Genomic DNA, 23,460 nt, shown 5'->3' on the forward strand with positions numbered 1-23,460 from the left:
TTCTCAAAATATCAGTTATCTTGGCATAGAGGAAGTTGGTTGATCAGTGAAAATACAAAATTAATCTTTGGGCTACCTTTTTAATTAGCATGTGCCTCTTGGTTTAGCTTAATCATATGTTAGTTTTCATCAATTATCATTTTGTGTTTTCTCTTCCTTAATGTAGGGAAGCAGGTGTAATTCTACAGAATCTGGATGTATCCTGTGGAGATGTTGCTGTGAGTCTCAATGAGGAGTTGCTTTCCAAAAGCAAAAAATCTTCAGACACTACTCACACAGATAAAGGCATGGAATCAACTATTGGTTCTGGGGCTGCTCCAAAGCCTCACAAGAAACAAGCATTGCTTGTTGCACTTACAAAGAATGCCAGTATTTTCCCAGAGAAGGTTAGTGATTTTTCTGATAATTTTTCACTTAGATCTGTCTTGACTTCATCATCTTCATGATCGGAACTGAAAGAGTTGATTATGTTATATCAACCACACTGATTTATTAGAATTAGAGCAATCCCCTGGACTGGCATATGATTTTATGTTTTTCTTTATAGCTATTAAATTTTTCTTTCTTTTTTTTTTTATTTTTAGATCCTGTTTTTGTTTTTAGCTAATTTCACTTTTTTTTTTTCCTTTTTTAATTTATTTTCTTGGCGTATACTTTTTTTGAAATAATATTTTCTTGGCATATACTATCATCGTCCAACTTTGTATTCTCTTTTTTCTGTATACCGAGAAGAAAAATAATGGATGGGTATTCTTCGTTTGGGTTTTCTTCATTTGTATGTGTCAGCCTATCAATTCGCCTGGGTTAATCATAAAATTGTCTCATTATTAGTGCCCTGAGGATAAACATGGGAGGTTCTACTCAACTGGATCCTTCATTGATAGTTTGTTACGAAATTAATTATGTTAGTATGTTTGGCGAAGCATCAATCTCTCTCATCAAGGCAAGGTATTTACGCCGTGATAGATTGATAGCTGCAAGTTGGTTTATATATTTTAACTTCCATGATACAACTTATTTTGATAAAGAAAGAAATCTTACTGGAAAGAAAGAGGAAGAAAACTCATAATTGGAATGTAAGATATCCTTCTACAAAACTGAGAAACAGAAAAGACGAGAACAGGCAGGCCTTGAAATAAACTAGCAGTCCAATCCTGTAACAAACTAGTCCGAGAGCTGCCAGAAGAAGCTATGAGCTTTAAAGCAAGGCCAAAAATACCAGTATATCCTAAACTAGGTAAAGGAACCAGAAGTTATGATATTCTATCTGAAAGTTGTATTTTCCACTAGTTAACTGTCTGTGCTATCTGTTTTCTTAACAAACATGTGGAAAAAGAGGTACAAATTCATTTTCTTCATTACTGCATTATATTGGGACAATCTTCGCATTTTTGTAAACTTTATTTATGTTGTTTCCTCCTGCATCTTATCTATCTCTGACAAACTTCAGTGTAAAAATTCCTATTTTTCTTGGGTTTTGGGTATTGTAGTTGGAGAATAATGTTAGGAGCTTCATTCAACATGTCAGTTCTGCAGATTTTATGGCAGATGGCATGGCTAATTATAGGCTGCACATGGTTCTTAAAGACATTTTCTTTGTCTATTAAGCAAAGGGATTGGGAGGCTATTTCATAACGAAGTCTGCCCATTTTACTTGTGTTTTGTTTTCTTTGGTTCGGTAGGAACATAATTGGTAAGCTTCTATTCAAGAAAGCTTTGCATCTATCACACTAAATTTATAAGTAAACGTGAATTATTCCTAGATTAGATGCTGAAATATTTATTACAGCAACAATCTCTTTAAGTGAGATGGCACTTAAACACATCCCAAGTATTTTCTGAGTTTCCTTGTATTACATTTTGACACGTTTATGACAGAAAATTGGGATAGTAAAAGTTTCCTCAACTCTTGAGACTAGGAACTGCCTATCCATTAGAACTGACTGAAGAATTCAAACACACAGCTGCCTATATTAACAGATACTAGACATGTCAACAGATAGGCACTACACAGTTGGTAGATGATAAGGCAGAAGATAACAGATAAATGTAAAGAGAACATAATAAAAACAAAATAGCAAATAAACTACTTAGAAATCAATTCTTATTCCTCCTCTGGAATACTTTGTCAAATGGCACAATCAATACCTTTACCAAGGCACATTACATATTTTAGACCATCCAATATGCACTTATTCTCTCAAGTACAGAAACCTGATAGCAAAAGGCCATTTATTCTGCTGACTTCCCCGAAGCATGGACATGCGAAAGGTATTCCCAGTGAATTAACACTTCCTGTTGACCATTTTCAACCTTGAAATCTGGTAGAACTTGAGGAGTAGGAATCTGAAGCCCATGACACAGAATATTTAGATTAGAAGGGCAAGATCATGTTTATGGAACTTCTTCAACCAAGAGATATGGAACAAAGCATGAATTTTAGAATCTGTTGGTTGGTGTATGTGGATGGGACAAAGACATAAAGTGTGCATATTCAGAGAAGCAATCAGCAAAACGTGTAAGACTTTTTATCTTGTGAAGGAAGAAGGCTTTCTAAAATTCATGGAAGACGTCAAATCAAATCTAGTGTGGTATAAGAGGTTACAAAAATCCAGCATGCTGAGGTGTTCCACTGTATTGCGCTAAACAACTTAACAGGTCTGACAGAAATCTTAAACTTCTTGTTTCATACATTCCCAATGAGAATTAGAGTTTTCAACCTTCTGCTACCCTTCATGAGATTGATCATAAATAGCCAATAATAAGACAAATTACAAGGGTGAGACACCTAGTTCTTGTATAAAATTAACCATCATGAGAAGTCTAAATATCAGTTCTTCACTCACTAAAATTTCCTGATATAGCTGCCCTAGGACAATTGAAGTAGTGATCTCTCTCCTTGAATATCTTCAGAAAAGTCCAACAGATGCATGGAGGTAGCAGCACAAAGATGACAATGCTCTTTGACCTCTTCCTCCTCAAATGATCTAGATTTATTAGATAATGGTTTTTCTGATCATTACTAGCTCTTTTGATCTCTTCCCCTCAAATGGTCTCTGCAACAACTAACTTTTCTTTCTTTTAGTGGACACGACTATAAGCCCTCATTAGATGGGTGATTACTAGAGGTTTCTATAGAAGTTAATTACTATATAACAAATGGGTCTTGAATGATTCTATCATCTTGGTAGGAAGATAATCTTATCTCCCCTTATTTTCCACTTTTCTCTCTTAAAAATGATTTTTTTTTTATCTATATAAAAAGAGACCTAACAAATTGTACTAATCAGTCATACATTTTGTTCTTTGTGGGGTGCGTGATGAATCAACTTGTCTGATTCTTCTTGGATGACAATGATGATATATTATATAATGAAACATATTGCTTGATTCCTGCTGGTGATGATAGTGATGCTTTCTTTCATTATTTGTGGGTATTAATGTGGAGCTAGGCATGATGAGTGAAATTGTGGAGGCTATTTATTGTAATCGTTTATCTTGATCTATTACTTATTTAGGTGTTCTATTGGGTGGGACCCTTGAGCTAATTCTTTCCGGGATGAGGTTGTATAGAGTCTCTAGGCAGCTTGATCATTGAAAATGTGGTATATTTTCTTTGCATAGTAGAGCTACTCCTATTGAGGTTTCTCTTTCTTAAATTCCTTTTTATTTCATGTCCTTGTTTTGAATATCTAAGTGGGTGATTGAGAGAATTGAGAAAGCCATGAGAGATTTTTTGGTGGTCGGGCACAAGGATGGTGTTGAAATATCATTTCATTAGATGGGATATTTGTTGTCCTCCTAACAGGAGTGTGGTTTGGGCATTGGGAACTTGGTTTGGAGAAATTTGTATTTACTGGCTCAAAGGGTTTGATGTTTTCCTCAAAAACCTTTTCTTCATGACACAAATTTATTAGAAGTATCCATGGTATGCATAAAAATAGATGAGATTCAATTGGCAGGAATTCCGCTACTCTTAAAAGGCCCTTGAAAGCTATATCTCAAGTGTATGACCTCTTTATCCCTTTTACTCGATTGAGTTTGGGGATGGCTCCCCAATCTTATTCTGAGAAGATTTATGATTATGTGATTGCCTCTTGCGTTTGTCTTTCCATTCTCTATAATCTCTCCTTATGCCACACTGTTTTGATTGATAATTTTTTTCCTTAACTATTCTGATATAAATCACTCATGAAATATGCAATTCTTTCGCAATCTCAACCAGGAGCCTATCAAGATGTTATCTTTGATTCATTTGCTTGAACCTTGCAATCTTTCTTCCTAGACTAATTATGCAGTTTGGATTCTTGATCCTTTGGGTATTTACACAAGTAAACATTCTTCATTCATCTCACCATACTTACCAGCTTGATTTCCCTATTGGCCATTTTTAGCAAAGATTAAAATTCCCTCTAACGTTAGTTTTTTACTTGGACAACTCTTATTAACAAACTCACTACTAATGATGTGTTGAAATTTCGCGGGCCTAACCATGTTCCCTCTTAGGATGTTTATGATGTGTTTTAAATTGTTGGGCTGGACACCTTTTCCTACATTTAGAGGTAGCTTGGAAACTTTCAACTATGCTCTTCAATGCCCTTTGAGTTCTCTTGGGTTTACTTAAAAGGTGACAATGTGAGAAAAGAGCTGAGGATTCTTTGGAGAGGTGCCAATTTTTTACCTGGTTGTGGGTGCTATTGTTGGAGTGTAATCCTAAAATTTTTTAAGGACCATTTTCCGTTTCCTCAATTCTGTAGGAGAGGTTGACTCTTTTGGGTTTGCTTTGGGCTAAGGTTCATAATTCCATTAAATATGTCTCATAATCTATTTTCAAAAGCATTCAGGGGCTATCTTATTTTGATTTTTTTCTGTTTCCTTTGCCTCCGATTTTATGGAGATTTTTGTTAGGATGCCTTATCATCCTCTTTATACCTCTTTCCTCTGCTATCTCATAAGACATATGTAAATTTTGATTATTTAACTTATATTAATTGTAATTTTATGGTTTTACTTTTTCTGTGTACTTATTTTAGATATTAATTTTATTACTAATAAATATTTTTGGTATTGATAACTTAAGTTTTTGTCAAGATGTATAAATAAAAAAAAAAAGAAAAAAAGTTCCTATTGTAATTTTTATATAGATAAAAATATCATGTATTTGCATTGAGTTCCATCATTTTTCACCCTAAATATTATTTCCTTTGTATGTAATTGGAGGATGATGCTTACGTCTGAAAGTTTTGAGAAATAACCTTAAATGTTCCCTAACAATGTTTATTTATTTTTAGGTTTGCCTAAATTTACCAAAGGTGGATATCAGATTTTTGCATCAAGAACGTAATCTTTTTGTTGAGAATAACATCACCGGCATTCAACTGAAGATCATTAAATCACAATCCACTGAAGACATAGGTGAAAGTACACGGCTTGATGTTCAAATGGATTTCAGTGAAATACATGTATGGTTGTGACTATTTATATTTTTAAAGTTAATTTGGAATCATAAGTACTCATTTTTACTTGGCCTTTTCTTGATGAAAATGATCTTCCCTTTTATTTCAGCTACTTAGAGAAGCTGGCACTTCCGTCTTGGAGATAATGAAAGTTGATGTTGTTTCTTTTCTTTACATTCCTCTACAGGTTAGTCCTCTGGAAGTAAATAATGGCATCTTTATGTGTTGTCGGGTTGATACCTGTTTGATTCTTTTTATGCTTTACGACAGGTAAAAATTTGAGCAATTATGGTTCTGCATTTGCTTTTTCGTTTTTCTGTAATATTTTTGCATATCTTCAATTTGGTGTCTTTGTGAATTTATGATGTTTTATTTATTATTCTCGATACTTTACTAGATTTGGATCACTAGTAGTTTAAAAGCAAAAGCTAGATATCATTTTAATACTTGGATTGGACCTCGGTGGCAGCTTGTTAATATAAATATAGTCCTTTTCTCCCTAAAATAAATATTTGTGGCAAGTTGGTATGTCTTAACCTGGTAAAGGGGATGCTGAATGGATGTCACCTTTTACGTGTATCAGGGTCTCTTCAAATGCAGTTTAGAACAAATTGAACTACAGTTGACATACTGACTGTAGTGCTTATGCTGTATGTTTAATCTCATGCTTAGAGAAGCAGAAAAAATATACCCTCTAATGTCTCAGGTAAGTAAAACCCATGAGACACCAAAAGTAAGTAAAAAAACTCATACAATAGTGTAGCCCAGTCCTTCCATAAGATGGACAGAGATATTTTTGAAATAAATAAGACAGGCAAAGATACATCCGCAAAAGATCCATGTGTCTTAGAAATCCAAGCATTATGTTCCAACCACAAACTTCAGTCCGGTGAGGAGAGCCCCTCTCCTTCATAGCTTATGCTTCTTATTCCTTCTACTCCTATTGAGGTGGATGGAAATGATTTAAGAATGTGGGCAGATCCATGACTTCCCAAAAAGAGTAAAGAGCCTATTCCATAACTGCCACGGCACATCACAATGGAGAAGCAGATGACTGCTAAACTCAAAACTCCAGTGGCTACACACATCAGGAGTAACATATCATTTACATTAGTCCAGTTAACTAATTGTTCCAATGGTGATTGCTACGTTCACCTTCTTGAGTATGTTATATTTGTGTTTGTGTTTCTGCAGCTTTTGTTAGTTGATCTGTTTGATGTTCCTATTTTTCAGCCAACCTCTCCTGTTAGAGCTGAAGTTGATGTTAAGCTAGGAGGTACTCAGTGCAACATTATTATGAGTAGATTCAAGCCTTGGTTGCATCTACACTTCTCAGAAAAGAAAAGAATGGTTCTTCGTGAGGAAACTTCTATTCATCAGAAGCCACAATCAACTGAACCCAAAGCCATTATGTGGACAAGTACTGTCTCAGCACCCGAGATGACTATTGTGCTTTATAGCATCAGCGGTGTCCCACTATATCATGTGAGTGATTTTGCATAATAGTTTGTCATCATATTCATCTCGTTATGTGGGGTTTCTGAAAAGTGATTAAGCACTTCATCATTTTCTTGTAGATGGTTGAGCCCCTTGAATATATGCATCTGGTTAATTGTTCTCAACTAGAAATTTTGTTGCCATGATGTCCTACCAAATGAAACTAACTATTCACTGGATTCAGAAAATTTTGGATGGTTTGGTTGTGTAAAATATACTTCTCCTGTTCCTTTTTTTGAAAGTTATTTAAAATATATTTTCTTAAAAAGAATAGAAATGTGTTATTAAAAATATTTCTGGAATGCAAAAAATGAGGCAGACCAGAGGTTTTTTTGTCTTATTTAAGTGAGAAAAAAAAGGAAACTGCTTTCTTTTTGTTTTCATGGAAAGCATAGGAAAGAACATTTTTCTGTTTTCTATTTTGACCTATTGAAAAAGTTCTTATTCTTAAATTTAGTTTTCTTTTTTTTTTTTTTTTCTAAAACAGAGCATGATTTCATTTTTTGTTCCCTTTGAAGATTTCTTGGAAAATACTTGCAAATTTTATACCTAAATGTATTCTTGTTTTCCTGATCCTCATGTCAATGTAAGATTAGCTGATATCTACAGAAGATTTAAATTAATGATTGGTCATATTTATTAATGACCTGTTTGGTTAACATCAACTTGCTTCTGTAGGTGCCATAATGCTGCTTCCTGTGTGGTTATAACATACCTCCATTCTTATTTCTCTCTCACAGTCTTTTATGCATCATTCATTTTCCTTACCGTTTTATGTTGATTTCCCTATGTAGGGTTGCTCACAATCATCACATTTGTTTGCTAATAACATTTCAAGTTCTGGAACTACGGTACACATGGAACTGGGAGAATTAAATTTACACATGGAAGATGAATATCAGCAATGCTTGAAAGAAAGCCTCTTTGGAATAGAATCAAATTCGGGTTCTCTAATGCATATAGCAAAGGTTAGTTTAGACTGGGGAAAGAAAGATGTGGAATCATCAGAAGAAGATGGTCCCAGGAGTAAATTGGTTTTATCTGTTGATGTGACTGGAATGGGCATTTATTTTACTTTCCAGCGTGTTGAGTCACTTATAATAACTGCTATGTCCTTTCAAGCTCTTTTTAAAAGTTTATCAGCTTCTGGTAAAAAAACGGCACAGATCCGAGGACTTCGCTCATCCAAAACATCAGGGAAAGGGACTCGGCTCTTAAAATTCAGTCTTGAACGCTGTTCTGTTAATTTTTGTGGAGATACAGCCGTGGACAATACAACTATTGCAGATCCCAAGCGTGTTAACTATGGCTCACAGGGTGGTCGAGTTGTAATTAGTGTCTCAGCTGATGGTACACCGCGCTATGCAAACATTATGTCTACAATTTCTGATGAACTCAAGAAGTTGAAATATTCCATTTCTCTTGAAATATTTCATTTTAGTTTTTGTGGGAACAAGGAGAAACAGTCCACACAAATGGAACTTGAAAGAGCCAGATCTATCTATCAGGAATATTTGGAGGAGCATAGGCCTTGTACAAAGGTAACATTGTTTGACATGCAGAATGCTAAGTTTGTACGGCGCACTGGTGGTCTTAAGGAAATCGCTGTCTGCTCTCTTTTCAGTGCTACTGATATTACAGTCAGGTGGGAGCCTGATGTACATATATCATTATTTGAACTTATTTTACAATTGAAGTTAATAGTACAGAATCAAAAGCTTCAAGAAGTCTGTAATGAGGATATGCACAATGTCTATAGTGTAAGAGAAGCAGAACAGATGAAAGGAGGCTCTTCTGAGTCCAGCTCGGTTGATAAGTCCAAGAAAAAGGAATCTATTTTTGCTGTTGATGTAGAAATGTTGAGTATATCTGCCGAGGTAGGAGATGGGGTTGATGCTATGGTGCAAGTTCAGTCAATTTTCTCTGAGAATGCTCGTATTGGAGTACTTCTTGAAGGACTTATTCTCAGTTTCAATGGATCTAGGGTATTCAAAAGTAGCAGGATGCAAATTTCACGGATTCCTAGTGCATCTTCAAGTTCATCTGATGCAAAAGTAACGGCTGGTGGAACTTGGGATTGGGTCATTCAAGGCCTTGATATTCATATTTGCATGCCATACAGGCTACAGTTGCGTGCCATTGATGATTCTGTTGAAGAGATGTTGCGAGGTTTAAAGCTTATAATTGCTGCCAAAAGTAAACTAATTTATCCCATCAAGAAAGAAAGTTCAAAGCCTAAAAAGCCTAGTTCAATGAAATTTGGTTGCATAAGGTTTTGTATACGGAAATTGACATTTGATATTGAGGAAGAACCAATTCAGGGTTGGCTTGATGAACGCTATCAGCTGATGAAGAAAGAGGCTCGTGAGTTAGCTGTCAGGTTGAATTTTCTTAATGAATTTATCTCCAAATCCGTACAGTGTCCTAAAAATGCTGAAACAAATGGTTCAACTGATGAAAAACATTTATTATTAAATGGAGATGAGGTTAATGTACAAGATCCTTCAGCAGTCCTCAAAATGGAAGAAAAGATCTATATACAGTCGTTCCAGTCATATTACAATGCATGCCAAAAATTAGTACCTTCAGAAGGTTCAGGTGCTTGTAAGGAGGGATTTCAGGCTGGTTTTAAGCCAAGCACTGCTAGAACTTCTCTTCTTTCGGTTTCTGCTACAGATTTTGACATAAGCCTGACAGCAATTGATGGTGGAGATGATGGGATGATAGAACTTCTAAGAAAGCTTGATCCTATCTGTCAAGAAAATAATATACCCTTTTCTCGACTATATGGAAGCAATATTCTTTTGAATACCAGCACTCTGGCTGTTCAGTTAAGGGACTATACGTTTCCTCTTTTCTCTGCGGCTGGTGGTAAATGTGAAGGTCGTGTTGTGCTGGCACAGCAGGTAACCTATTTCCTCTGTGCTTCTTACCCTGTATGTTATATGGATTTGAAACCTCATCCTGTTTAAAAATTTGTAACTGACATGTGAGTTTGTCTTGTCGGAACTTTGAACTTCTAAGTGCAACTGCTTCTACGGTGCACTGCCCTTATATAGGGCTTCGGGATAGAGTAGAACTTTGTACACTACTTTTATCTTATTGCAGTTTGGAGGGATCAACCTCTGCTGTTTAATGATTTACTAAGTGGCAGTTTCTAAGGTAGGCAGAAGATTCTTATCCAGTAATGACAGTGTTGATGCTGTCCAGAAGCACAGGACATCATAAAATGATGGTTTAATCTGTTATGATAATTTGATTTGTTACACAAATTTAATGAGGCATCTAAAATTTAGTAATAGAAATGGGAAATCTGTTTTTTCTTTTTGGAGCGATAGTGTAGCTAAAGATTGATTATACAGTTTGTTGATGGATCTCCATAATAAACATGCTTGAAATTACATCAGCCTCCTTGTTTGATTATTTGGAATTACATAATGACTTTTTATCTGATTCGTTTTTTCTTCATGCCTACAACTATTATCTTATGGAACAGGCCACATGTTTTCAGCCCCAAATTTTTCAAGATGTCTTTGTGGGTAGATGGAGAAAGGTGCGCATGCTTCGTTCAGCTACCGGCACAACTCCCCCAATGAAAACATATTCAGATTTGCCTATATATTTTCAAAAGGCAGAGGTATCTTTTGGAGTGGGCTATGAACCAGTTTTTGCTGATATTAGCTACGCGTTCACTGTGGCCCTCCGTAGAGCTAATCTAAGTCGTAGGAGTCCTGATGTTCCACAGCCTTCTAAGAAGGAGAAGAGCTTACCATGGTGGGATGATATGAGAAATTACATTCATGGAAATATCACCCTGTCTTTTTCTGAATCTAAATGGAACATTCTTGCAACCACTGATCCATACGAGCAGCATGATAAACTTCAAGTTACATCTGGTCCCATGGATATTCAGCAATCTGATGGTCGTATTTATCTTTCTGTCAAGGAATTCAAGATTTTCTTGAGCAGTTTGGAGAGTCTAGTAAGTAGCCACTGCTTAAAAGTTCCAGCTGGAACATCTGGTGCTGCTTTCCTTGAAGCCCCTGTCTTTACCCTTGAGGTTATGATGGACTGGGACTGTGAATCTGGACAGCCGATGAATCATTATTTATTTGCACTTCCTAATGAAGGAAGGCTTCGTGAGAAGGTCTTTGATCCTTTCAGATCGACTTCCCTATCACTCCGCTGGAACTTCTCTCTTAGACCAGAGAAACAATCACCATCTACCTCCATGGCAGGGAGCAGCAATACTGGTGGAACAGTATATGATCGTCAGCGTAAGCCTGATAATATCTCAATTGCGTCACCGACCTTCAATGTTGGAGCTCATGATTTGGCATGGTTGATTAGGTTCTGGAATATGAATTATCTTCCTCCTCACAAACTGCGCACCTTCTCCAGATGGCCACGTTTTGGAGTTCCACGAATTGCCAGGTCAGGGAATCTATCATTAGATAAGGTGATGACAGAATTTATGTTGCGCATAGACTCGACACCTACCTGTATAAAGAATGTTGCACTGGATACCGATGATCCTGCCAAAGGACTGACATTTTGCATGACAAAGATGAAATACGAAATTTATTATAGCAGGGGTAAGCAAAAATATACTTTTGAATGCAGGCGTGATCCTCTGGATCTTGTATACCAGGGTCTGGACCTGCACATACCTAAGGCTTTTTTAAATAGAGAAGAACTGAGTGTTGCAAAAGTAGCTCAGATGACAAGGAAAAGTTCTCAATCTGCATCCACGGAAAGAGTTCCTGCTGAAAAATGTAATCCTGTGACCGGTTGCACGGAGAAGCATCGGGATGATGGGTTTCTGTTGTCGTCTGATTATTTCACAATAAGGAGGCAGGCACCAAAGGCTGATCCGGCAAGGTTATTGGCATGGCAAGAGGCTGGAAGGAAAAATCTTGAAATGACATACGTGAGGTCTGAATTTGAGAATGGAAGTGAGAGTGATGAGCACACGCGGTCAGACCCAAGCGATGATGATGGATACAATGTAGTAATAGCTGATAATTGCCAGCGCGTTTTTGTTTATGGCCTCAAACTGTTGTGGACTATAGAAAACAGGGATGCTGTTTGGTCCTGGGTTGGTGGATTATCTAAAGCATTTGAACCTCCAAAGCCTTCCCCTTCTCGACAGTTTGCACAGAGGAAACTAATTGAGGAAAACCAGAAACATGGTGAAAGTGAAATGGTTCAAGATGATATTTCTAAGCCTTCTCCTGCCAGCCAGGTCGTGAAACCTTCTCCTCAGCCTGTGGAGACGGCTGCTGAATCTCTTCCATCTCCATCACATTCAGTTAAAGTGGAAAACTCATCATCTGCTGCTGTTAGTATGTTCCAATCACCTTCAAATGCTCATTTGAAATTTAACATTTGGGATGGTTTTTTTTTCCTGCATTGGACAACCTCTGCACTAATTTCTATCATAATGATTGATAGCACTGTTTAAGACTTATTTTAGTTATATTTCTTTTATCATTACAATGTCTTCTACGAGCATGTCCTTTAATAACTTAAAATTTCAGCTAAGAAGTATCTTTTCTGCCATGCCACCAGTGATAAATGAGGGCATCAATGATCCCGAGGAGGAAGGGACTCGACATTTCATGGTGAATGTTATTGAGCCGCAATTCAATCTCCACTCTGAAGACGCAAATGTAAGTAGAGAAGAACTTAGGCCTTGAAACCTAAAATTCTTTGAGGAAGTTCGGTTCATGGAATACGATAAGTACTAATGTCCCTCATTTTGATCCTGGTATAAAATTAATCAACTTTAGTGCATATCATAAACATATTGTGCAGTACGGTCTTTTCTTAATCATAACTTTATCTACCTTTATAACGAAGTACGTTATAAAACTTGGATTGTTAAATTTTAAGTTTGCAAATATTACTCTTGGTTAAGAAGTAAGTTTTCTTTTATGTTTTCAGGGTAGATTTCTGCTTGCTGCTGTCAGCGGCCGTGTTTTAGCAAGATCTTTTCATTCTGTTCTTCGTGTTGGATATGAGATGATTGAACAAGCACTTGCTAGTGAAAATGTTCACATTCCAGAATGTGGACCTGAAATGACATGGAAACGAACTGAGTTCTCCGTTATGTTGAAGCATGTACAAGCCCATGTTGCACCTACTGATGTTGATCCAGGGGCTGGGCTACAGTGGCTCCCAAAAATTCTTCGGAGCTCTCCTAAAGTGAAACGTACTGGTGCTCTACTTGAAAGAGTGTTCATGCCTTGTGATATGTATTTCCGTTATACAAGGCACAAAGGTGGGACTCCAGATTTGAAGGTAAGGCAATTTCTATAATGTGGCTATATTTCTAACGAGATAACTTCTTTGATTTTTTTTAAATCTAGCAGTTTATTATTATATTTTTCTTAGACGTGTTCATAAGTTTATATTCTTTATACATTAGTATTGTTTGCCCTCCATGGTGAATCACTTCAATGTTGAGTCAATTTACTTGCATTGAAATCATTCCACTGCAGGTGAAGCCGTTAAAGGAACTCACCTTTAATTCTGATGATATAACAGCAACAATGACATCCCGCCAATTTCAGGTCATGCTGGATGTGTTGACCAACCTTCTATTCGCAAGACTTCCCAAGTGAGTTTATGTGGGTGTCATATCTTCTTTTAGGGAGGGTGTTGTATCTTCTTCCACTTGGACGTTTTACAGGAGTTGCCTATTAGAATTAAAACATTGGCAATTCTTCCATATCTCATGATACCTTTGCTTTTTCTTTTTTTGTTATTTTTTTAACTTTTTTAGAGAAAAAGAGAAAGACAGCACCAAAGGAAGGTGTCAAATATCTTAGAAGGGCACCAAGGGGTGCCACCCCTGTACAAGAGCATAAGAGTAAGAATAAAACACAGACCATCCACAAAGGTTCTAAGATCCTGTTCAGAAAGGATGGAATGACCTCCATACAAAAATTTTTAGTCTGGAACCAATTAGCTCTTATATTGATAAAAGAAGAGACCTTACAAAAGAATCATTTGTTGCTTTCTTTATATGTAACCCACGTAGTGATCAAAGGACTAAGTGGGATACATCCTTCATTTCGATAGAGATACCATTCCAAGCCCAAATTTCATCTGCTACTGAACTACTGAAGACCCAAGAAAGGTTAAGAAAATAGAGAGCAGGATTCCATAATTTTCTCGCCTTAAGATGGGTTTGTTTATTTATTCAATTTTGGACGGTAAAATTTGAAACATGTCAATATCTTAGATGTTGGCCCAGTCTTATTACAGACCACTTGCAAATTATCATGAATTTATGTTGTTGGAGAGAGGAACTAAATTCTGGCGTATATTAGTATGCCAACTTATATTTTCTGTTTCAGATTGTTAAGGGAAAGAAAAAAGAATATGCATAACTTGTATCCATATCATGGTGTTGATATTATTTAGTGACTTACAGTTTCTTAACTTGTATGCATTTCACTTTGACATTTGATGTGAAATTGATGCCAAGTTATATGTGTGATTCAGGCCTAGAAAAAGTAGTCTGTCATATCCTACTGAAGATGATGAAGAAGTAGAAGAGGAAGCCCATGAAGTGGTTCCTGATGGTGTTGAAGAGGTAGAACTTGCAAAGGTCGACCTTGAACAAAAAGAGAGAGCGCATAAGTTGCTTCTTGACGACATTAGGAAATTATCCTTATATTCTGATACTTCAGGAGACCTACATCTAGAAAAGGAAGGTGACTTGTGGATGATTACTGGTGGGAGATCTATATTGGTGAGAAATAGACCTATCAAAAATATGTTCATATTTCATTTGACAGCTTCTTTGAATGCTAGTATTCAATGGTCGGTCTTTGATTATATGAACATAATTCCTTTCCCAGGGCAAGCGTTCTGCTCAATTCGACTAAACTAAAAAGTTCTGTTATTATTGTAGGATCTGAGTATATTTTCCTTTCTTTTATGAAGGAAGTCTGATTATAAGTCTTTGAACATAAACTGAAGTAGAATGCAGTTAGATAAATCTTAGTTAGGCCAAAGATTCTGCAGAGGAATTATTTGTCTGTGCTGTCTTTTTCCCTCTTCACTTCTGCTTTAGCTTCTGCCAGTGCTTCTATTTCTTCTTTGAGATGAGCAGAAGATGTAATTGAGTTCGGTTTTGCATGTCGATGAACGTCATTACATGTGTTCTAGGAAAATTTTCTTTATCCGTATCCCTTTTTTCTTTATACAACTAGCTTATCCTTTTCTTACCAATTAGTGACTGAGAGCACAAACACTGTTTCTGGAGACTGTAATAATTAATCTTTGTACTGATTGTCTATATATATAAGTAGCATGATATATCTGGAGAATATTTCCTGAAAATGATCTATTTTTTGGGTTTGCTTTTATCTTCTATGCAAATGGAGTGGAGAATTTATTACCCTAACATTACCCATATTTCCCTCTTTTATTTCTTAGTTGTTTTTTCTTCTATGTGAATATAGCTTATCCTTGTTTATTTGTATTGAATTTTGGTATCAGGTATGTTAGAAAGATATATGGCACATTCACTTTGATTGCTCATATGGAATTGAAATGGTTATATTGAACTGACTGTTGTCAAGGTGGAACCTTATGGTAGGGATTAGCTCCCTGTGTAATTTTGAGAGAACTGATTCTTTTCTCAACATTTGCGGCTTTTTAGTGAAAATCTATATGCTTATATCCAAATGGTTTGAAGTTCTATATCCTTTTGGGAAAAATATTTAAGGAAATTTTATTTAAGTTAGGATCGAACATGACTAAGAATTCTTTTGGAAATTTAAAGTTGGATGGTTGAATTACTTGCTGAGTTGCCAAATTGGGACTGGAGATTGATGTAGAATTCCTGAAAGAAATTTCTCTGGCTTACTCAAACATTGCGGTTCTCTGTTATCGTACTTTCCTTCATCTTTTGCTGGCTGTTGATGCTACGAAATCTTTAATATTTTCAGGTTGACTGGCTTTTTATGTACTCACATGTAGTAACAAACTGCTTGCATAATGGCATATTAAGAGTTTGCTCTATAAACATATATGAAGAAATTTTTATATGAAAAAATGGCAGATGAAGAATTTGAGTTTCACTGCTTTAGGTGCAAGGACTGAAGAGAGAGCTTGTGAATGCACAAAAATCTAGAAAGGCAGCATCTGCATCATTGCGCATGGCTCTACAGAAGGCTGCTCAGCTACGTTTAATGGAGAAGGAGAAGAACAAAAGCCCGTCCTATGCTATGCGTATCTCTTTGCAAATTAACAAAGTTGTTTGGAGCATGCTCGTAGATGGTAAATCCTTTGCTGAGGCTGAGATAAACGACATGGTAAGTTTGGAAGAATATTGGTTTGTGCTTGTTTATTGAAAGATCAATAAGTTAATTACCACTAACTTGCAGTGAGAAACTGCAGGTATCAGTTTGTGGTGGCTAGCTACCACCTAGTAGCTGCTGTTGTCATGCTCTGGACATTGTTGACTTTTTTCTAATCCTTGGCTTCTTTGCAGTGCTGCTTTTCTTTTCTTTTTTTTCCCGAGACAAGTCGATTCTTTGGATAATAGACACAGGCAACCTCCTAAAAAACCATTTGCCTTCACCAACTAAAAGCCATACAAATAATTTTGTCTCAAATAGCATGTGTAGGAACATTACTCAATCCTAACATTTAATCATAATTAGATATGTATTCTTTTTTATCATCACTTGTGCTATTTAGAGCTATGATAAATTTTGGTTTGTGAGGAAGTTGCTGATTTAGTGTATATTACGTCTTTTGGCTGCAGATTTATTATTTTGACCGGGATTACAAAGATGTTGGTGTTGCTCAATTTACAACAAAATATTTTGTCGTGAGGAACTGCCTGCCTAATGCAAAGTCAGATATGCTTTTGTCAGCATGGAATCCTCCACCTGAATGGGGAAAGTATGGCTTTTTTGGCTCGTCTCCTTTTGTTTCTAAAGATTTTAAGTTAGATTTTCTGTACAAAAGCTGTCCACTTTTTTGGTGGAGATCCTTCAAAACAAAGAAAAAAAAATTAAGAGATAAAGAAAAATAAAGATCAGTATAGAATCACAGTTCAATGTCTTTCCAAAATAGTCAAAGAAATCTCTAAACTAGCCACATCCCTTAGCCCACAAGGAGGCCATAAAAGTTATACTGTCACAAATAAGAGACTTGGATAAAAAATTATCTGTCTGGAGTCTAGCATTTCTCACTGGCCAAAGCAATTCATATACCAACAGAAAGATCTCCTCTCTACAATGCTTATCCTTTTTCTTACCAACACCAAGAAGAAAAGAGGAGATGAAACACTCAGGAGAAAGGGGAGAGACCCACATAACACCAAAAATATCAAAGATCCCAAAATTTCCAGGCTATATCACAAAGACAGGAAAAAGAAAAAGATGGCTATGGGATTCAGCCTTCTGGCAGCATCTGAGTAGAATGTATTATTTTTGTTCCTTATTACACTGGTCATAAAACACTCAGGAGAAAGGGGAGAGACCCACATAACACCAAAAATATCAAAGATCCCAAAATTTCCAGGCTATATCACAAAGACAGGAAAAAGAAAAAGATGGCTATGGGATTCAGCCTTCTGGCAGCATCTGAGTAGAATGTATTATTTTTGTTCCTTATTACACTGGTCATAAGCCACTGACCGGTGTATGTTTGTGGACTTCTACATGTCTTCTCATCCACTGCAAATGAATGTAACTTACCCACATAGTCATGTAATATATAGTTAATATGAATTATTTCCTTTTGAAGTCATGTCATCTTTAATTGTGGCCTCATCATTTCATAAATGGATTAGAGTACACAACAGCTATGCCTTTTACTTCTGTTTGAATTTTGTACTTCGGATAATTGAAATTGTTTTATACTCCATAATCATCCGCGTATGAGCTTCTGTAATTCTGATGTTTTATCCATATGCTTAAGGAAACTGAGGTTTGTATACTCTGTTCTAATTTAAATCTATATGTTTCTAATTCTATCATCCTTCAGAATGCAAGCTATTGAAGCAAATATGTATTTTACATTTATAGAGTAACCATATCTCTTTTCTGGATGCAGGAAGGTCATGCTTCGAGTAGATGCTAAGCAGGGAGCTCCAAAGGATGGGAACTCTCCTCTTGAACTTTTTCACGTAATTAGTCTTTCATTGGCTTCTACCTCTCGTAAGACTGTGCTAAGTTCTTCTGATTATGTCCTTGTGGTGAATAGTGTTCAAATCATACAGATTTGGTGCTTATTATAGTAATCAATCAAAAATGCAGCTTTAGAGATTGCGACCTGATCTGACCTACTGCTCAGATTTGGTGCTTATTATAGGCTTAGTATTGCTGGTTGTTCTCACAATTAAATTTGCAAAATAAAAAAAAAAGAAAAGAAAGAAGTCCTCTTGTATTTACTTTTTTAACTACAAATTCCCAGAATTTGAATCTTAACATTTGCTAATGCAGGCTGAGATAACTTCTGCAGTAATTTGTCTCATGTTGGAGTTCTCCTTTTCCACCTTTGGTTCTTATACCATTTGGAAATTGTCATGTCTCTAAAGTTTTTCTGCTTATTTTTATGTGATTCCACTTTTACAATCCTATCTCCATTAAAAATTGTGGTTATTTTATCTTTGCCATGTTGTCATAGAATTGCATGGCATTCAAAAATTTATCCTAGAACATTGATTTGTAGGTTCAAAACTATTAGGGATTCTGAACTAGGGAGAGGAAGAAGAGCATTGAGAGGAGAAACATAATCTTGAGTAAAAGACCCGAGCATCACATCAGAGTCCTTACTTATATAAGCATGCCTGTGTATTCTTCCAATTTTTTTCCACAAGGATAAATCAGACAGTTAATCTTCAAGCTGATATCATTTCTTATAATGCAAACTTTGGATGAAAACCATCAAAACTCAGTACATCCAACCAAGATTGGATGAAATTTCTTTTTGGTGGAGTACTATGAGATAAATGAAAAAGAGAGTTATCGCTCCTTTATAGGCACATAGAATTACAACATATATAGGATACCTTCGTATTATGTAAAACGATGCTTTCTATAGCATAAATCAGTGCAAGCTACCAAAACAGTTTTCTCCAGGACAAAAATTTTCTTGCTCTTTTATTTTCAGATCTAAAGTTTGACTGCTTAATATGATGTGCCTGTCTTTTACTTTGTAGGTGGAGATTTACCCTCTTAGAATACATTTGACAGAGACAATGTACAGAATGATGTGGGAGTATTTCTTCCCAGAAGAAGAGCAAGATTCACAACGGCGACAGGTAGTCAGAGGCTTCAATTCCTTCAAACTTTTGAATGGATTTAATGCTAGCCAAGACAACCGGCACCTGTAGTTTTCTGCAGGCATGGTGAATGATTTTTATTTCCTCTGTGACATTCAGGAAGTCTGGAAAGTTTCGACAACAGCTGGGGCAAGACGTGTAAAGAAAGGCTCATCTGCCCATGAAGCTTCTGGATCAGGTGGCCATTCGATGAAAGAGTTCGAGGGCTCATTTAAATCTTATGTAGCACCTTCTACCTCTGCTAATATTCAGTCATCCATTCATGTAGATTCCATTCAAGTGAGTTTCTGGACGATTTTTGTCAACATGATTCTTTATCTTATATATTATTACAATGCATTTGGTTAGATGCTTTTTTATTATGTCTACATTTGTCAATTCGTAGTTTTCATTAGAAATTTTCTAATCTATTTGCAGTCATCAAAGCTGCAGAACCTGAAGTCTAACGTTGTTTGCGGCTCAGGCCCGGAGTTAAGAAGAACATCTTCTTTTGATAGGACATGGGAGGAGACTGTGGCAGAGTCTGTTGCAACTGAACTTGTCTTACAGGCTCACTCTTCTAGTATTTCTTCATCAAAAAGTGATCCTCTTAGTTCTATTGACCAAGGAGATGAATCCTCAAAAAATAAATCAAAAGAATCTAAAGTAGTAAAATCTGGCCGCTCTTCTCATGAAGAAAAGAAGGTTGGGAAATCACAGGAAGATAAAAGATCTAGGCCTCGAAAGATGATGGAGTTTCACAATATTAAGATAAGTCAGGTTGGTCTAGCTGATTTATGATTGTTCTATAATTTTATATTGTGGTTGGTCTCCAAAACTAAATCTTTTATATTATTCTGCTAAGGTCGAGCTACTAGTTACTTATGAAGGGTCAAGATTTGTTGTGAATGATCTTAAATTGCTGATGGATACATTCCACCGTGTTGAGTTTACTGGGACTTGGAGGAGACTCTTCTCTAGAGTTAAGAAACATATAATCTGGGGAGTTCTGAAGTCTGTGACTGGGATGCAGGTAAGGAATTTTCATTGATACACCTCTGCTTCAATCATTTATCTGGAATCTAATTCAATCCTTAAGGCACATTTTCATGTTGACTGACAATCAATTGTACTAAAGTTGCAAAAGAAAATTTACTTCTGTTTCCTGGACTATCATCTCGGATTCACAAAGCTTAAAATATCTGATAATTAATGAATAAATTATTTGCTGAAAGAAACAAATGGTTAGTCTAGCCCAAAAAAATATTGACTAGTTTTCACCGATGAAGATAAATAATAATAAAATTTCCAAACTTAGAACTGCAAAATCTTTCTTCCTAAGTTGGCAAGTGACATCATGCCCAATTTTTTTTTTCTTTTTGAAATAAAAAATATGTAACATCATACTCAATTGAGTGGTTCTTTTTTCTTTTTTTTCTTCTTTTTTTTTCTTTTTGGGTGGGGGTGGGGGTCTCAAGTTGGCCCTTTAAGAATCATTTTCTTGTGTGGCAGAAGGTTGTATATGTATAGTTTGCAAAGTATTCATACTGTGGTTGAATCTAAGATTTTGGAATTGTTTTGACTTGAGCTTACCATCCGGTTGATCATTTCCCCTACTTTTGCAGGGTAAGAAATTCAAAGATAAAGCCCATAGTCAGCGGGAGTCTCCTGATATTGATCTTGCTTTGAGTGACAATGATCAGCCTGGGAAACCTGATCAATATCCCATAACATTTCTTAAGCGGCCAAGTGATGGAGCAGGTGATGGATTTGTCACTTCCATCAGAGGCCTATTCAATACTCAAAGGCACAAGGCTAAAGCTTTTGTACTGCGAACTATGAGAGGTGAAGCAGAGAATGATTTCCATGGGGAATGGAGTGAGAGTGATGCAGACTTCTCTCCTTTTGCTAGGCAGCTGACTATAACTAAAGCTAAGAAGCTCATTAGGCGGCATACCAAGAAATTCCGCTCAAGAGGCCAGAAAGGTTGGTTGGATTTTCTTCTGTTTGAATGTACTGTCATCACACCTTTAAAATATTGGTTTGCACATGTATGAATCCATGGTGCCCAATTTTAAGAACATGGATATTTTCCTGCCTCTGCAACCATGCTGGTATATTCTACAAAGTCATGTTCTTCTGAGGCCAGAGGATTTAGACACTAATGGGCATGGTAAATTTGAAGCATAAAAGATTAAGGGGATTTTATGGTGTTAGGTTGCTGGAAGGTCTCAAATTTTGGAGTGGATTTTTCCCCTTGCATTTTGAATGCAGAGTTGATTCAATATCCTAGGGATGTAGTATGACATCTTGCCACAAAAAAAAAAAAAAAAAACCCAATGGCAGGCCTCCACTGTGTGGCTAGATTATAGATGCGTGAATTGAGGGCAACATTGTTATGACACTTACAATATATTGTGAACTGTTCAGTTCCTAGGAGATCTCGATGACTGGGATATAGAGACCGTGGCAGACCTTTCAGGCGATATATTTGGTTACTGAATCCAGAGTGTATGACATTGCTAGCTGCCAATTGACTGGCAGATAATTTGAGAAGACATGACACTAATGAAAGAGTTCTATGCAACATTATGGAGGAAACCTCTGCGCATTTTTACCATGTATATGGACTATGTCTGTGTACTAGCAATTGCCATTTCTCCTGTGTGAATTTTGGTGAAAGAAAAGCAGACTGGGAGAGAGTGGGTCATGGCATGGATTCCTTTTATGTGACCCGTTAACCTGGAGACATGGGGACTTTTTAAGGAATACTATCTCTCCATAAACTACGAATACTTGATTCTGGGAAACCCTGCACTCTCAACAATGAAAGAGTCAGTTGACCTGGTGGTGTCTTGTAACAAGTTCCGAAGTGTACTTCTTAACTTGGATGGTGCCCTCTGTCATGATGTGAATAATACTCTTTTTATGCATGTATATGCAAGTTTCTGTGAGACTAACTAATCATTCTGTATCAGGTTCCACATCCCAGCAGAGGGAATCGCTCCCATCATCTCCCAGAGACTTGGAGACCACACCATTCGAAAGTGAATCTTCTAGCGGATCCTCACCATACGAAGATTTTCACATAGAACCACTTTCTACTGAGAAATAGTCTTTAAAAGTCGAGCACCATCAGGTCTATATCGGTTCAAAACTAATGACATAGAGTACGGGGGACTAAGTATGGCTTTATTTGATTCAAGAACACTACCTTGGATGAAGAGTTGAACTGCCAAAAATGCAAGTTATCCTTAAACAAAAGCAAGCGACAAGCCATTTGTAGATCTTAAAGGTATGCCTTAAAGTTGTAGGTAAACATGCGAATATAAGGTGACCCAACTGGTGATTGAATAGGACCTCTTGGGTGGTGATTGAATAGGACCTCTTGGGTGATGACAACGGTGAGCTTGAATTGGAGCTTTTAATTCAACACCAAGGAGGAGCTAATTGCTTCTGCTTCCATGTGTTTTATCTGTAAATTTTGTAGCTTGAGTAGAAAAATATAGCGGGCTCATGCAGGAGCTATCAGATTCCACAATTTTGTAAATACATTCAAATTTTATTGGGAAATAAAATAAATGGAGAATCATTCTGTCTTTCAACTGATTGTAAGCTTAAGGACGAGAAGAGTTGACATTCCCATACCTTGATGACCAGTCCTTTTTCCTAATCCGAAGATGGTACCACCACGATTGTGCATTGCATGATTACGGTTTTTATTTTTTTATGAAAAAGGAATTGCGTTACTTAGCATAGATTAAAGATATTCTTATTTGAAATTTTCTATTTGTTCGTTTAAATTTTCATTTTATTTTAATTTTCCATCTTAATTTTCATATACGTGCAACTAAAACATAATTTTTATATTTAGTCATTCTTTCCAGAAAGCTTTTGGATAAAGTTTTAACTTCTTCCTTTGACTTAGGTAAAACCTAAAATGTAAACTGATTCAAACAAGACTTCACTGTTAAATTCTTATTAAATTAAATGTTAACAATCTATGGAACAAAATTCAGAAATACACTGCTCTTTGGTTTGGTTCGGTGCAAGCCCAGGGGATTTATGATAGAAGAATTTTCCCAGGTAAGCCTTGTACACCCATCAGTCTCAGAGAACCTTGTACTTCTAACATATTCCGCAAATAAAAAATGATAATATCCAGATGAAAATAACATTTCGGACCTGCTAAATTCTTTTAATTACATGCCC

At 36.3% G+C, this 23,460-nt stretch overlaps 1 protein-coding gene across 3 annotated transcripts in view; it reads left to right on the top strand.

Annotated features, from left to right (window-relative positions):
- The window catches only part of SAB (HYPERSENSITIVE TO PI STARVATION 4), a 37,179-nt gene extending 14,326 nt beyond the window's left edge, over positions 1-22,853 (top strand). For 2 of the 3 annotated variants that reach the window (XM_088221567.1, XM_088221566.1), the window contains exons 5-23: positions 167-386; positions 5,292-5,462; positions 5,566-5,643; positions 6,690-6,941; positions 7,748-9,859; positions 10,450-12,298; positions 12,525-12,625; positions 12,900-13,256; positions 13,457-13,575; positions 14,466-14,715; positions 16,061-16,285; positions 16,741-16,880; positions 18,039-18,111; positions 19,147-19,248; positions 19,369-19,548; positions 19,687-20,028; positions 20,114-20,281; positions 20,874-21,234; positions 22,227-22,853. In XM_088221567.1, the coding sequence (XP_088077693.1) occupies positions 167-386; positions 5,292-5,462; positions 5,566-5,643; positions 6,690-6,941; positions 7,748-9,859; positions 10,450-12,298; positions 12,525-12,625; positions 12,900-13,256; positions 13,457-13,575; positions 14,466-14,715; positions 16,061-16,285; positions 16,741-16,880; positions 18,039-18,111; positions 19,147-19,248; positions 19,369-19,548; positions 19,687-20,028; positions 20,114-20,281; positions 20,874-21,234; positions 22,227-22,363 (7,237 nt within the window). In that variant the 3' untranslated portion in view covers positions 22,364-22,853. The remainder of the gene's footprint in view (positions 1-166; positions 387-5,291; positions 5,463-5,565; positions 5,644-6,689; positions 6,942-7,747; positions 9,860-10,449; positions 12,299-12,524; positions 12,626-12,899; positions 13,257-13,456; positions 13,576-14,465; positions 14,716-16,060; positions 16,286-16,740; positions 16,881-18,038; positions 18,112-19,146; positions 19,249-19,368; positions 19,549-19,686; positions 20,029-20,113; positions 20,282-20,873; positions 21,235-22,226) is intronic. The other variant, XR_015820871.1, reaches the window with a different exon arrangement.
- Positions 22,854-23,460: the final 607 nt, after the last annotated feature.

The sequence above is a fragment of the Carica papaya genome, chromosome 1 (assembly GCF_054855325.1).
Source record: "Carica papaya isolate Zhongbai chromosome 1, ASM5485532v1, whole genome shotgun sequence".
Classification (NCBI taxonomy): domain Eukaryota; kingdom Viridiplantae; phylum Streptophyta; class Magnoliopsida; order Brassicales; family Caricaceae; genus Carica; species Carica papaya.